The sequence below is a fragment of the Rana temporaria genome, chromosome 4, assembly GCF_905171775.1.
Source record: "Rana temporaria chromosome 4, aRanTem1.1, whole genome shotgun sequence".
Taxonomy (NCBI): domain Eukaryota; kingdom Metazoa; phylum Chordata; class Amphibia; order Anura; family Ranidae; genus Rana; species Rana temporaria.
The window spans coordinates 365,722,817-365,737,009 of NC_053492.1; the positions used below are offsets into that span (position 1 = coordinate 365,722,817).

The following is a 14,193-nucleotide window of genomic DNA, read 5'->3' on the forward strand; positions in this document are numbered from 1 at the left end:
CAATTTTTATTTATTTTGTTGCTTGTAAACACCTTTATTTTGTAGTCCTTCATTACTTCCTCCTCCTTATTAGCCTAGGCCAGTGATGGCGAACCTTGGCACCCCAGATGTTTTGGAACTACATTTCCCATGATGCTCATGTACTCTGCAGTGTAGTATCATGGGAAATGTAGTTCAAAAACCTCTGGAGTGCCAAGGTTCGCCATCACTGGCCTAGGCTATTAAGTCACAAGGCTATTTGCAAGGGTTTCTGGGATAGGCATCATGTATCCCAGTAGTCCTTGCAAATAGCCTATTTGCATAGAGAAGGGGCGGCAACTTCCTCTGACACTCCCGTTGCTATGGAAATCTGACTGAAACCTATTACATCGCTTGTGCAGCACTGAGCATGTGCGAGATCTGCATGGCTGAAATCCAGGAAGTCATACAGTCTGGCTTCATGACGCCCACACTTAAGATGGCCACGGTCTATTTCTAGATTATAAACTAACTAAATGCTCTAACAACCTAACAAAACGGACCATAGTTTACAGACTAACTTTACTAGACTACATTAAGCTTGTGTATTACAGGGGTATTTATATTTAAAAAGTGAAATTGTGGCCGGAACTCCCCTTTAACTTTCCAGTGATAAAGAATGTTTTTAAAACTTGGCAGGCTGCCCAGACTGACTTTTGGCTGAGAGCAGAGAGGAAATTCTTTTCATGTCAAAGATCGTGAAACCCTGTGTCAAGAATTGCAACGGGAAAAAGATTGCGATAACGATTCTTGACGATTAATCGTGCAGCTCTATTGCATAGCATATACTTCCTAAGGAGGGTTCTTTCCCACGTTCACGTTTTGTGAATTTTCATATTGTTGTCATGCCTGGTGCAAACAATCCGGATTTGATTTTAAAGTGATACTTTTTTTTTTTTTTTTTTTTTTAAACAAACATGTCATACTTGCCTCCACTGTGCAGTTCGTTTTGCAGAGTTGGCCCGAGCCACCTGTTCTGCGGTCCCACGGTGGCTCTCACGGCTCCTAACCCGCAATGGATGACCCCCCTGGGAAATGCAAGGTATTTTTTCACTTTAATGCATAGGATGTATTGAGGTGAAAAAACACAAAGGTTTGTAACCCCTTTTAAACAGTTTTGTCTGACGCTAGTAGATTATGCTAATATTGGTTTTAAGAGGTTAATCGTCATAATAATTTTCTTTTCATCTGTTGGGCTACAAAGAATAGATATCTATAACGTTACACAATTGAAAAGGTGATCTTGCTTTTAGCAATATAACCTCCTATCATCGTTCTATCTTTAGCTTGCCCCCCTCCATCCAATGAATTTGCATTATCCATTTAGTGGGAAGGACATCCAGAAAGTAGAAAAGTCAACCCAAGAAGTAGTAGATTGATTCTCCTTTGGTAGAGATTTTGTAAATTCCCGTGTTCGCTGACACCAGCCGCTATCTGGCGGTCCTATTTTTCATTTATCTGGCAGTTTGGATGGAAACGGACAGGCGGTCCATTTCTATCCCATTTCCCCATAGAGGAGATCGGGACTGTCTGTGTTTGCTCTGCACAGTGGAGAGAACAGGACCTGTCAAACTCCTGAGCAAGGGGAATCTGCTGCACGGAGGCGCCCATTTATAAGGGCCCTATGAGTTACTATACTTTGTGGTTATTCGTGTTTTGAAATACTGCCGATTCAGTGATACCAGGATGCTGCTGCTGTTGTTTTGCATTTCCAGGTGTGGGAATACATGCTTTTCCTGGGAGGATGAGGAAAACTATTTGACTTATCTCATCAGCCTGATAGCTGCTGGGAAGACGTGAACTAGTAGGGTTTCAAAACTTTGGCTGCTGGAAAGATCTTTTAAAGTCTACCATAAACACGAATAGAACTGTAAGGAAAATGCACCATATGTGCATTTTAAAGCGGGATAAACCCTTGCTCTGTGATCATATATAAAGTGTGAGCCAGTCTTGGGGAAAACTGTTGTATGTTTTTGGGTTAATGGGCAGTAAAAATGCATGGATAACCTGCTTTTCTATTGTTTTCTGACAAGGGGACAGCCCCATGGCAGAACACTCCAGTCAATGCTCTCAGCTATTGGCTGAGACTGCTGACCAGGAGGCGGTTGGCAGACTTTTTTTTAGTCGTGTCTCCAACAGAAGCTGGCCCGGCTGTAGTACGCACAGTCTTAAAGCGGAGGTTCACCCAAATTTTTTTTTTTTAACATTACATTCAGCCGAGTTGTCAAAATTACAATCGGCTGTGTTTTTTTTTTTTATCCCCATACCGTGTTTTTACCGCCGCTTCTGGGTAGGTCTTCTGCGGGACTGGGCGTTCCTAATTAATTGACAGGCTTCCGACCGTCGCCTACTGCGCGTTATGAGTTGCCGAAAGAAGCCGAACGTCGGTGCGCAGGCGCCGTATAGAGCCGACTTGTAGTCCGGCTTCTTTCGGCAACTCTTGACGCGCTGTATGCGACGGTCAGAAGCCTGTCAATCAATTAGGAGCGCCCAGTCCCGCAGAAGACATACCCGGAAGCCGCGGTGAAAATACGGTATGTACAGGGATAAAAAAAAAAAAAACAGCCGATTGTCATTCTCACAACTCGGCTGAATGTAATGTTAAATTTTTTTTTTAGGTGGAACCCCCGCTTTAATGTCGGTCAGTTTCTGCTGAACTGGCCGATTGCCACCCGATGTTCGGCCTGTGTGTACTAGGCTTTACTGGCCCCCAACTACTTCCTTCTAAGCTGCAAAATGTAGTGGACGGGGATGTACTCGTGCCACATCTGTGATGCTTTGTAGCTTGGCAATAATTCTCCCTGTGGCGTTCACCTGAATGAGGCCATGCCATAGCTGTGTGGTAGATTTTTTTTTTTTTTTTTTTTTTGTAGAGGCTTGAGGTGAAGAAGCAACATAGCGTAAACGCCTTCTGAAGAGTGGCCCACTGCGAATTGTGCTTCAACAAGAGTTTATTACTTGGGAATTTAATTACTTTATCATGACTTACTAATTGTGATTGTTGTTTTGTTATAAGGCTATGTTCATCCTTTTAGGAAAATGGTTTATGTGGGTAAGGGTGCCCTTTAGGCTTAAACACTGTGCAGTTTGGTCAAATGTTGTTTAATGCAGGTGTCTTTCCTGCAGGCTATTTGCTGCCATAATCGTAGTTTAGAAACTTCCATTCCATGACCTGCCTTATTACCAGGACAGCCCCCCGCTGTTGGTCGATTGCCTCCAGTCTGACAGAAGTGAGTGCTGTTGCTCATTCATATCCAGACACATGCGCAGTGCACTCGCTCCCTGTCAGCAGCAGAGCTGAGGCTGGACTATCGTGGGGGGGGGGGGGGGGGGGGGCGTATTTTCTGGAGCTTTGCTAAACATGGCTTTCCTAAAAAGGCCAACTTGGCCTATAATATCGTATTTGGTCTGCATATTTTTTTTTTTTTTTTTTTAAAGGCAGCATATTCCACATGAGTAATAAGGGTTTGATTTTGTGAAACTTTTCAAAGTTCTAGGACTGAGTACCAGAGAGTTACAACTTATGTTTAGTATTTGAAAAGAAAAGTGTGTGTTTTTTACTCTAACATTTTAAGTCTCCGTACCTTTGAATATTGGCTGGCTGTATTATTTTATTACTGTTGTAGTTATTAAAAATCTCTCTAGTCAGACTTCTGTGCTTCAGTGAGTGAAGTTGGCACTATGTATACTGCAGAAAGTGGGAACTAGTTTACCTGGTGCTTTGTGTCATCTGAGATGAACGTCACATAATGTAGAGCACAGTGAATTTGTGTCCCCCTTTCCAGTAGTACATTGCCTGGCTAATTTGGATATTCTAGTTCACCAATAAAAAAAAATCTGTACAGTACTGCTGACAGGGACTTCTTGAAGGTTATAACTCAAGTCTGATTTGATTATGCCTTATTAACATCTGATTTCATGGTTCACTAATCTGAGGTATCTTTGTTACAGGTCACAATGACCAACGAAGAACCCCTTCCCAAAAAGGTCAGTTCAAGTTTGTATGTTTTTTGTTTTTTTTGTTTGTGTCTCTTTTTTTGTTTTTGTTTTTATTTTTATTTATTTTATTTATTTATTTATTTTCAGTTTAAAGTAATTTCATTGGTCTTTTCTTTCAGGTTCGCCTTTCTGAAGCAGACTTTAAAGTCTTACCAAGGGAAGAGTTACTTCTAAGGTAAAGAATGATCTATGGCACTTCATTTTCCCCCCAGAATTAAATTCCTTTTTAAGTCAGCAGATACAAATGCTGTAAGACTTTATTAAACATGCACTTGCGAGCCCAGGGTTCCAGCTCTGTCCTCCCCCGAGCTAGTTCTTCGCCAGTCTTCAACGCTGCTATCTTGGATGTGGGAAGCTGGCTGTGACTTGCTGGTGTTTTGTCTCCATACTGTGCATGCACACGATGCACTGCGTCTCGCAGTCTCCTTGGACGTGTACCAAGAGGTTGACGGTGGGAAGGGGGAGTAGGTGAACTACGTTCTGCTCGCCTAAGTGGGGGGGGGGGGCAGGTACCTGTCAAAAATGGGGTGTAAACATCAGAATAGCCCAATGCGGCGATCAGCTGCATCACACAGCAGACTGCGCATGCACGAGATTACAGCAAATTAACACAGAAAGGGCGGAAGTATAGGGCACCGCGGACTCTGAAGGCATTAGCATGGTGACAGCTTCTCGGGTAAGCAAGAATTTAAAAACAGGTGGAAAAAATAAACCTCCAAAGGGGGTTATTAATAATGCAGAATGAGCTGGAATGCTTTATTAAGAAGTGGCATTTGATGGACCGAGTTTACTACTGCTTTAAGACTGACGCTCACTAGATTTACTAAAACATTTTATGAATTGTTCTTTAGCAGACCAGCTGGCTCTCCTCACAAATCGCCGTAGCTGTTCGTCGGCCCATTTAACCACTTCAGCCTCGAGCCACTTTTTGCGATTCGCCATTGTGTCGCTTTTACAATTTTCATAAGTGGAGCTTTCTTTTAGCCCAGGTTCACACTGGGTACGATTTGAGATGCGATTTCACATGTCAAATCGCATCTCAAATCGGCGGCATTTGCATTGGCAATTGTTGGCAATGGCACTGTCCTAATCGGTGCGACGCCGCATCTGCGGCGCTGCACCGATTTCAAAAAGTAGTTCCTGTGTGTCTCTAAAATTGCGGCAAAATCGCAGCTGTGAAATCGCGGTTTTACCGCGATTTTGAATTCGCAGCAGTGTGAACCTAGCCCTAGTGATATTTGATCACCTCTGCGGTTTTTATTTTTTGCGCTATAAAATAGAGCGCCAGTTTTGAAAAAACAGCAATTTTTTACTTTTTGCTATAATAAATATCCCTCAAAAATGTATAAAAAAATTTTTTTTCTCAGTTTAGCCCCATACTTTTCTTCTACATATTTTTTTGGGGGGAAAAAATCGCAATAAGCGTTTTATTTGGTGTGCACAAAAGTTATAGCATCTATAAATGTTTTTATTTTTTTTACTAAATCGTGACTGCGACATGGTGGACATATCGGACACTTTTAAAGCTTTTTTGGGACAGTTTACACAGTGTCAGTGCTATAAAAATGCTCTGCTTACTGTATAAATGTGACTGACAGTAAAGGGGTTAACGGGCTAGGCAGTGATTCTAACTGTTTAAGGGCGTGGCTTACTGTGACACATCGCTGATCGCTTCTCCCGATGAGAGGGAGCAGACGATCAGTGTTCTGTTACTAGGCAGAACGTTGAGATGCCTTGTTTACACTGGCCTCTCCTCGTTCTGCAGCTCTGTGACAACGGGTCCCACGGTCACGGAGCTCGCGGCAGGGGCACGCACATCGCAAAATTTAAAGTGACGTGTGTGTGTGTATATATACGTTACTTTGGGCAGCCGTATTGGCGCAAGCCGGTCGTCAAGGGGTTAAGCGGCTATATCAGGCACGTGCCCACTCGCTGCATGGCGGGGGACCCGATGTCTGCCGGGCACGAGAGCCAGAACGGGGATGTGTGTGTATGTAAACCCGCAAATCCCCCATTCTGTCAGGAGAGAGAAATACTCTTCCTACTAGTTGGCAACAGTTATCTAGCTCCTCCTCTAATCAGTCACCCCCCCCCCCCCCTACAGTTAGAAACGCACACGAGGGAACACATTTAAACCCTTGATCGCCCTTTAATGTTAACCCCTTCCTTTCCAGTGACATTTACACAGTAATCAGTGCATTTTTATAGCACTGATTGCTGTATAAATGTCAGTGGTCCCGAAAATGTGTCAAGTGTCCAATCTGTCTGCTGCAATGTCGCAGTCCTGCTAAAAATCAGATCGCCGGCATTGCAAGTCAAAAAAATTATAAAAATGCCATAAATCTAGCCCCTATTTTGTAGACTTGTGTTTTTTTTTTTGTGCAAACCAATCAATATACGCTTATTGCGATATTTTTCAAAGGGGGAAAAAAAAAAGCTATATTTTTTTTTTTTTTTTTTTGCTTTAATAAAATATCCCCAAAAGAAACATAAAAAAAAGTATATATAAATAAAACTAAACATTTCTCTCTGTTTAGGCCAATATATACATTCTTATATATATATATATATATATATATATATATATATATATATATATATATATATATATATATATATATATAATTATGTTTCTTTTGGGGATAAATATTTTATTATAGCAAAAATTGAAAAAAAAAAAACTTATTTTTTTATTTATTTTTTTTTTGCTATTTTTTGTTGATGACGCAACAAATAAAAACCTCCAGAGGTGATCAAATACCACAAAAAGCTGTATTGTGGGGGTGTAAATTTTGTTTGGGTACAGCATCGCACAAGTTAAAGCGACGCAGTGCAGTATCTCTAAAAATTGCCTGGCTATTAAGGGGGCAAATCCTTACGGAGCTAAAGTGGTTAAAGTCTATAACCGCCCTATAGGTGAATCAAAAAAATGTAAAAACTATTCTGGTTATCCAAAATGTGATGTGGTGTTTTTTTTTTTTTGTTTTTTTTATCTCCCTCCAATGGTATATGAAAAGCAGATTTTGAAGCTAAAAGCTTGCATTTACATATCGATTTCTGTGGTTTCATGGATTTGCTCAGGAAAATAGAAACACCACTGCCTGCACATGTCTCTGCGAAACAAGCAGTAAACCACCCAAATAATATTGGGGCTACTGGTTGCTTTAATGGGCCAGTCACACCAGAGGTTGTGTGTTGCAACTCCTCTCGCGGATAACTTTTTTTTTTTTTTTTAACTTTATTGAAACATTTAAAAATTACCCTCCAGTCAATATTTCACAGCACATTGTGATGCGTTGTAGCAAGTTGCACCAAGCTGCGCCACATTAAATTTGGCCCTGTCCTTCTTTTAGTGCACATCTAAGCAAGGCTGTGGTGGGAACTGACGCAATAGGACATATTGCCTTGTCTGTGTATTGGGCAGTGCTCCTTAAGGTCAGCCATAGACGAGTCAAAAACATTCTGTCAATCGAACAACAAAAGTTTACATTGGAAACCCATGCAAGAACCCCCCTTTCGAAAAGTTGTGGTACTTGCATGGTCTTCTAAAACAGCAGCTATGTTTAATAAATAAAAAAAAAAGAATCATGTACTGGAGTGAATGCCATGAAACAGGACTGCGGACATCTCCACAGGTCAAAATAGTTGTCTAGATTTTCACAGAATTTTTCTGCTGATTTTTTTATATTGACATGAGGCCTAAATTTAAACCTACTGAAGTTTTCTTTTTTCCCCCTCTCTAAATTACAGGTGGAAGCAATATGAGGCTTACGTCCAGGCCCTGGAGAACAAATATACTGATCTGAATTGTAAGTTTGTTAAGTCTTGTTAATTAAAAAAAAAAATCTTTGTAGTTGTGAGAAAAGAAAGCAAGGATGTAAAGTGGACCTGTACTAAAGCTGTGCTCTTAAAAGGTAGAGGGGAAAGGGTTGTTCTGTATTGCCTGTTTTTCCAGCAGCTGATCTTTCCCCACCATTACTGACTTAGCATGCCTTGTTCTGTACTGTGGTTATGTGGTGGCAGCCATCTTGGTAGAGGCAGTGCTGTGCTAGCTTTTATGTCAGAGCTTCCAAAAAGAACCATGAGCAGCACAGTAGTGATGCCACCAAATCTCATACTAGCAGTCGGGCAGCAATCTCGTATTGCAGGCATACATTTATACAGTGCCTAAATATACTTGCACAGTAGGAATTGCACTACCATTTTTTTAGGAGAAATGCCAGACTAAACCTACCTTATGTCACAGTACAGCTTAAAGCGGACGTCTACACAAAGTGAACCTCTGCTTTTCGGAATCCCCCCCCCTCCAGTGTCACAGGGAAGCCGCAACGCTTCACTTCCTGATTCCCTCACCGAGGATAGCAGCGGGGGCAGCCGAGAGACGAGCGATTGCTCGGCTTCGGCTGCCGACATCGTGGGCACCCTGGACAGGTAAGTGTCCATTTATTAAAAGTCAGCAGCTGCAGTATTTGTAGCTGCTGGCTTTTAATATATTTTTTTTTTTCGTGGGACCTCCGCTTTAAGCACAATAAATATATTTTTCTTATTTTTCTAACTTTTCTTTGCCATACATACGGGCCGAATGCAAGCCGATTTCTATTGAACCAGCCATTTTGGCCTGTGTTTATGGCCCTTTAGTTCACTTTTGGGTAACTTTTTTATTGCACTTTAGGGTTTGCCCTGAATTGGATTAGCTCCACAAACCTTGATCTCTCCATGTCCTTTGTTTCTTTGAGCATTTGCAACTTAGGGTATTATTATTTTTTTCTCTTAAAGGAGAAGTCCAGCCTGAGCTTTTTAGTCTGGGATTCTCCTCAGGGTCACAGAAGTGCAACCCATTTTGTACTCCTGTGACCCGTTTTCAGCGGACAGTGGTCTGAAGTCCGCTGACGTCACTGTCATCAGTCAGGGCATCATGTCATCAGTCAGGTCATCAGTCAGGAACCGAGCCATCGGCGATGCTCGGTGGCTCGGTTCTCAGTGCAGGGACGGCGGGGGACAGATGGAGCATCCGTCTGATGCTCCATCCACCGAGGTAAGTATGAATTAAAACATTTTTTTTAAGCCATACTACTCTTTTAAATCTGAACTTTTGTCAGGCTACATTTTAAAAGCAATTTACTCTGGCTGGAGGCATTGTGCTCAGATTTGCATTTCGGAAGAGCAGGCATTTTATTCAGACATTGATGAGCTCAGCTTTTGCAGCGTGCTGATCATGCATTTTTGTCTACATATTGGCAACAAGGAATGTCTCATTTTATCCAGGGACACAAATATAACCTCTGCTGTTTTCCTGTACTTGGAGCGCAGTCAACATGGGCATTAGCCTGTCAGCCTTTTGTATGTACCTATCTACAGATCAGAAAAATAACATGGAAGGCATCTGCTCCACAAACCTGCAGTATTACATTAATTAAATACTAGGGCCATGAGTGCACTTCAGTTTTGTGATCGCTGGGGAAGCATACACTGCCATAAAGTCAGCCCACTGCATCTATTTATCAATTCTTGCCTATCCCATGTAATGCCAGTTAGAACAAGAAATTGATACATTTTCCATGTTTTTCTCTAAGTTTTGATATACAGGCATATGTAAACCAAGTAATATTTATACTGGCCTTGCCATGCAGCAACTTCTCCCAGAGGAACAAAGGTAATGGGTTATATTTATTAAAGCCCATTATATTTCTAGGATTATTAACCACTTAAGACTCGGACCAATATGCAGGTTAAGGACCTTGCCCTTTTTTGTGTTTCGGCACTGCGTCGCTTTAACTGACAATTGCGCGGTCGTGCGACGTGGCTACAAAACAAAATTGGCGTCCTTTTTTTCCCCACAAATGGAGCTTTCTTTTGGTGGTATTTGATCACCTCTACGTTTTTTTTTATTTTTTGCATCTATAAACAAAAATAGAGCGACAATTTTGAAAAAAATGCAATATTTTTTACTTTTTGCTATAATATCCCCAAAAAAACTATAAAAATGTTTTTCCCCTCAGTTTAGGCTGATATGTATTCTTCTGCCTATTTTTGGTAAAAAAAATCGCAATAAGCATTTAACGATTGGTTTGCGCAAAATTTATAGCGTTTACAAAATAGGGGATAGTTTTATGGCATTTTTATTAATAATTTTTTTTTTTTACTACTACTAATGGCGTCCATCAGCATTTTTTTTTTTTTTTTTTTTTGCGTGACTGCGACATGGTGGACACATTGGACAATTTTGATAAATTTTTGCGATCATTGTCATTTTCACAGCGAAAAGTGCCATAAAAATGCACTGTTTACTGTGAAAATGACAATTGCAGTTTAGTAGTCAACCACTAGGGGGCACTATAGGGGTTAAGTGTGACCTCATGTGTTTCTAACTGTAGGGGGGGCAGGGCTGGACGTGTGACGTCAGTCATAGTCTTTCCCTATATTAGGGAACAGACGATCACTGCCACAATGAAGTACGGGGAAGGTGTGTTTACACATACCTCTCCCCGTTCTTCAGCTCTGGTGACCGATCGCGGGACACCGGCGGCGATCAGGTTCTGCAGCCGCAGTCACGGAGCTTAGGACCGGGTCGCGGGCGCGCGCCACCCACGGCTGGGCACTTAAAGGGGACGTACCCTTGAGTTATTGTGCCCAGCCGTGCCATTATGCCGACGTATATCGGTGTTAGGAGGTTCTTAAGTGGTTAAATTAGTTCATGTTAATATGTTTTTGATTGCTTGAGGCATACACATGGGCAGGTGTGAGGAAATGCTGTAAAGTAAGAATGAGTTTTTATATATTTTAATTGTTTTCTCAATTTACAAAGTCAATGAACAAAAGAAAAATCTAAATCAAGTGAATATTTGGTGTGACCACCCTTTGGCTTGAAAACCGCATCAGTTCTTCTAGGTACACTTGCACACAGTTTTTGAAAGAACTCAGCAGGTAGGTTAACCAAAGATCATTGATGTAGATTCCCTCAAATCCTTTTTCTCTTTATGTAATCCCAGACAGACTGGTGTTAAGATCACGGCTCTGAGGGGGCTAAACCATCATTTCAAAGACTCCTTGTTCTTTACGCTGAAGATAGTTCTTAAAGACATTGGCTGTATGTTTGGGGATGGTTGTCCTGCTGCAGAATACATTTGGGGTCAATCATCACACACCTCCCGGATGGTATGGCATGATGGATAAATATCTGGCTGTATTTCTCGGGATTAAGAGCACCATAGCCGCTCACTGTATCACTCGGCCCCGCCCCTCGGCACGCCGCGTCAATGGCTGCGCTGCTCTCAATCCATCCGCTCACCAACATCGGATGTTTTTTCACCTTAATGCATAGATTGCATTAAGGTGACATTATTTTTTTATTTACAACTCCTTTTAAGTCTCTTAGTCTTGTTTCCGCATTGAAGATATGGCTGTTTGGCTGCAATTCATCCATGGTGACCACTTCTGGGCAGACGTCTCTGGACAGTAGATGGCTGTACTTGGGTCCCACTGGTTTCTTCCAGTCTGCTGATTGCATTGCTGGACATCTCCTAGTTTTAAAGGGGATTAAGCATGATGTGTTTTTCATCTGTTGCATTAAAGCAGAGGTCTGCCCAAAAAAATAAGAAAAACCAGCAGTTGGACATACTGCAGCTGCTGGCTTTTTTAATATTGAGACACTTGCCTGTCCTGGAGTCTAGCGATGTCAGCACCACGGCTGCTATTTCCACCAGCTGTTGGGTGCTGCTGCCACCTTTTTGGCTTCACACCAGGAACCCTACTGCGCATTCGTGAGGCCTGCTCCTCTCTCCTACTGGCCCGGCAACGGGGTGGAGGAGGGAGCACTAGCTGTGACGTTAATACCGGTGTCTGAGGCTCCCGAAAGTGGGAAAGGATACCTGTTAGACTGGTATCCGATCCCCCCGAAAGGTGCTAATTGTGGCACCGGAGGGGGGGAAATCGGATGAGTGGAAGTTTCACTTTTGGATGGAACTCTGCTTTAAGTTTCCCTGGCCGACCACTGCATCCATGATCCTCAATGTTGCCCGATTTAATGGTGTCCTAAAAGTGATTTGTTTGGCCCCCAGAACCCTGGTCTTAACATTATGTAGTCTGTCTGGGATTCCATGAAGAAACGGCAGAATTTAAGGCAGCCTATCCACAAAAGATCTGTGGTTAGTTCTCCACGATGGACAACCTACCCTGCTGCGTTCCTTCAAAAACTGTGTGCCTAGAAGAATTGATGCTGGCCACACCAAATATTCATTTTATTTGGATTTCTCTTCTGTTCATTTACTTTTCCTTTTTGTTAATTGATAAACACTTCTGTTTATGAAAGCTTTCTTAATAAAACATTTTTTTTTTTTTTAAACGGCTGCCTAAAACTTTTGCAAAGTAGTGTGTGTGTGTATGTGTGTGTAATTACATAATATACACAGTGGGTACGGAAAGTATTCAGACCCCCTTACATTTTTCACTTTTTTTTTATTTATTTTTTTATTGCAGCCATTTGCTAAAATCACTTGAGTTCATTTTTTTCCCTTATTAATGTACACACAGCACCCCATATTGACAGAGAAACTTTGACAATTTTTGACATTTTTGCAGATTTATTAAAAAAGAAAAACTAAAATCACATGGTCCCAAGTATTCATACCCTTAGTTCAGTATTTAGTAGAAGCACCCTTTTGATCCAATACAGCCATGAGTCTTTTTGGGAAAGTTTTTCACTCCTGGACTTGGGGATCCTCTGCCATTCCTTCTTGCAGATCCTCTTCAGTTCTGTCAGGTTGGATGGTAAACGTTGGTGGACAGCCATTTTTAGGTCTCTCCAGAGATGGTCAATTGGATTTTAGTCAGGGCTCTGGCTTTGCCATTCAAGAACAGTCACGGAGTTGTGAAGCCACTCCTTTGTTATTTTAGCTGTGTGCTTAGGCTCATTGTCTTGTTGGAAGGTAAACCTTCAGCCCAGTCTGAGGTCCTGAGCACTCTGGAGAAGGTTTTCGTCCAGGATATTCCTGTACTTGGCTGCATTCATCTTTCCTTCGATTGTAACCAGTCGTCCTGTCCCTGAAAAACACCCCCACAGCATGATGCTGCCACCACCATGCTTCATTGTTGGGACTGTATTGGACAGGTGATGAGCAGTGCTTGGTTTTCTCCACACATACCGCTTAGAAATAAGGCCAAACAGTTCTATCTTTGGCTAATCAGACCAGAGAATCTTATTTCTCGCCATCTTGGAGTCCTTCAGGTGTCTCTTGGCTAACTCTATGCAGGCTTTCATGTGTCTTGTGCTGAGGTTTCCGTCGGGCCATTCTGCCATACAGCCCCGACTGGTGGAGGGCTGCAGTGATGGTTGACTTTCTCCCATCTGCATCTCTGGAGCTCAGCCACAGTGATCGTTGGGTTCTTCTTTACCTCTCTCACCAAGGCTCTTCTCCCCCGATAGCTCAGTTTGGCCGGATGGGCAGCACTAGGAAGGGTTCTGGTCATCCCAAACATCTTCCATTTAAGGATTATGGAGGCCACTGTGCTCTTGGGAACCTTAAAGGGGTTGTAAAGGTAAAACTTTTTCTTTCCTAAATAGCTTCCTTTACCTTAGTGCCTCCTTCACTTACCTCATCCTTCAATTTTTGCTTTTAAATGCCCTTATTTCTTCTGAGAAATCCAAATTTCCTGTTCTTCTGTCTGTAACTTCACACAGTAATGCAAGGCTTTCTCCTGGTGTGGAGTGTCGGGATGCCCACTAACACACGCCACCTTTTTCTACCTGCAAAGTAGAGAGTGTCCTGACTTGCCTGCTCGCCCCCTCAAGAGGCTTTCTCCACACTAGGGAGAAAGCCTTGCATTTACTGTGTGTAGTTACAGACAGAAGAACAGGAAGTGATGATTTCTCAGAAGAAATAAGGACATTTAAAAGCAAAATGGATGGATGAGGTACCGTATTTATCAGGGTATTGCGTGCTCCGGCGTATAACGCGCACCTCTAATGTTGACCCTAAATTCCTGTAAAAAAAAACATTTTATTAAATTTTACTACTTACAGTTTTGGTGTCTTGCCCGGCGTCCATCGGCGGCCTCGGTGGTGTCCTCCCGGCTTCTCCCGCGCTGTCTCCGTGTCGAAACCCCGCTTCCCGCGCTCAGTTTGAACGCCTCCGCCGACATATACTGAGCGCAGTACACTCGGGTATATTCGGCCACGCT

At 42.3% G+C, this 14,193-nt stretch overlaps 1 protein-coding gene across 2 annotated transcripts in view; it reads left to right on the plus strand.

The window, feature by feature from the left end:
- Window positions 1-14,193, plus strand: part of LOC120937574 (WT1 associated protein) — an 86,593-nt gene that overhangs the window by 17,369 nt on the left and 55,031 nt on the right. For both annotated transcript variants that reach the window (XM_040350912.1, XM_040350913.1), the window contains 3 exons: window positions 3,970-4,005; window positions 4,137-4,192; window positions 7,768-7,826. In XM_040350912.1, coding sequence (XP_040206846.1) covers window positions 3,970-4,005; window positions 4,137-4,192; window positions 7,768-7,826 — 151 coding nt within the window. The remainder of the gene's footprint in view (window positions 1-3,969; window positions 4,006-4,136; window positions 4,193-7,767; window positions 7,827-14,193) is intronic.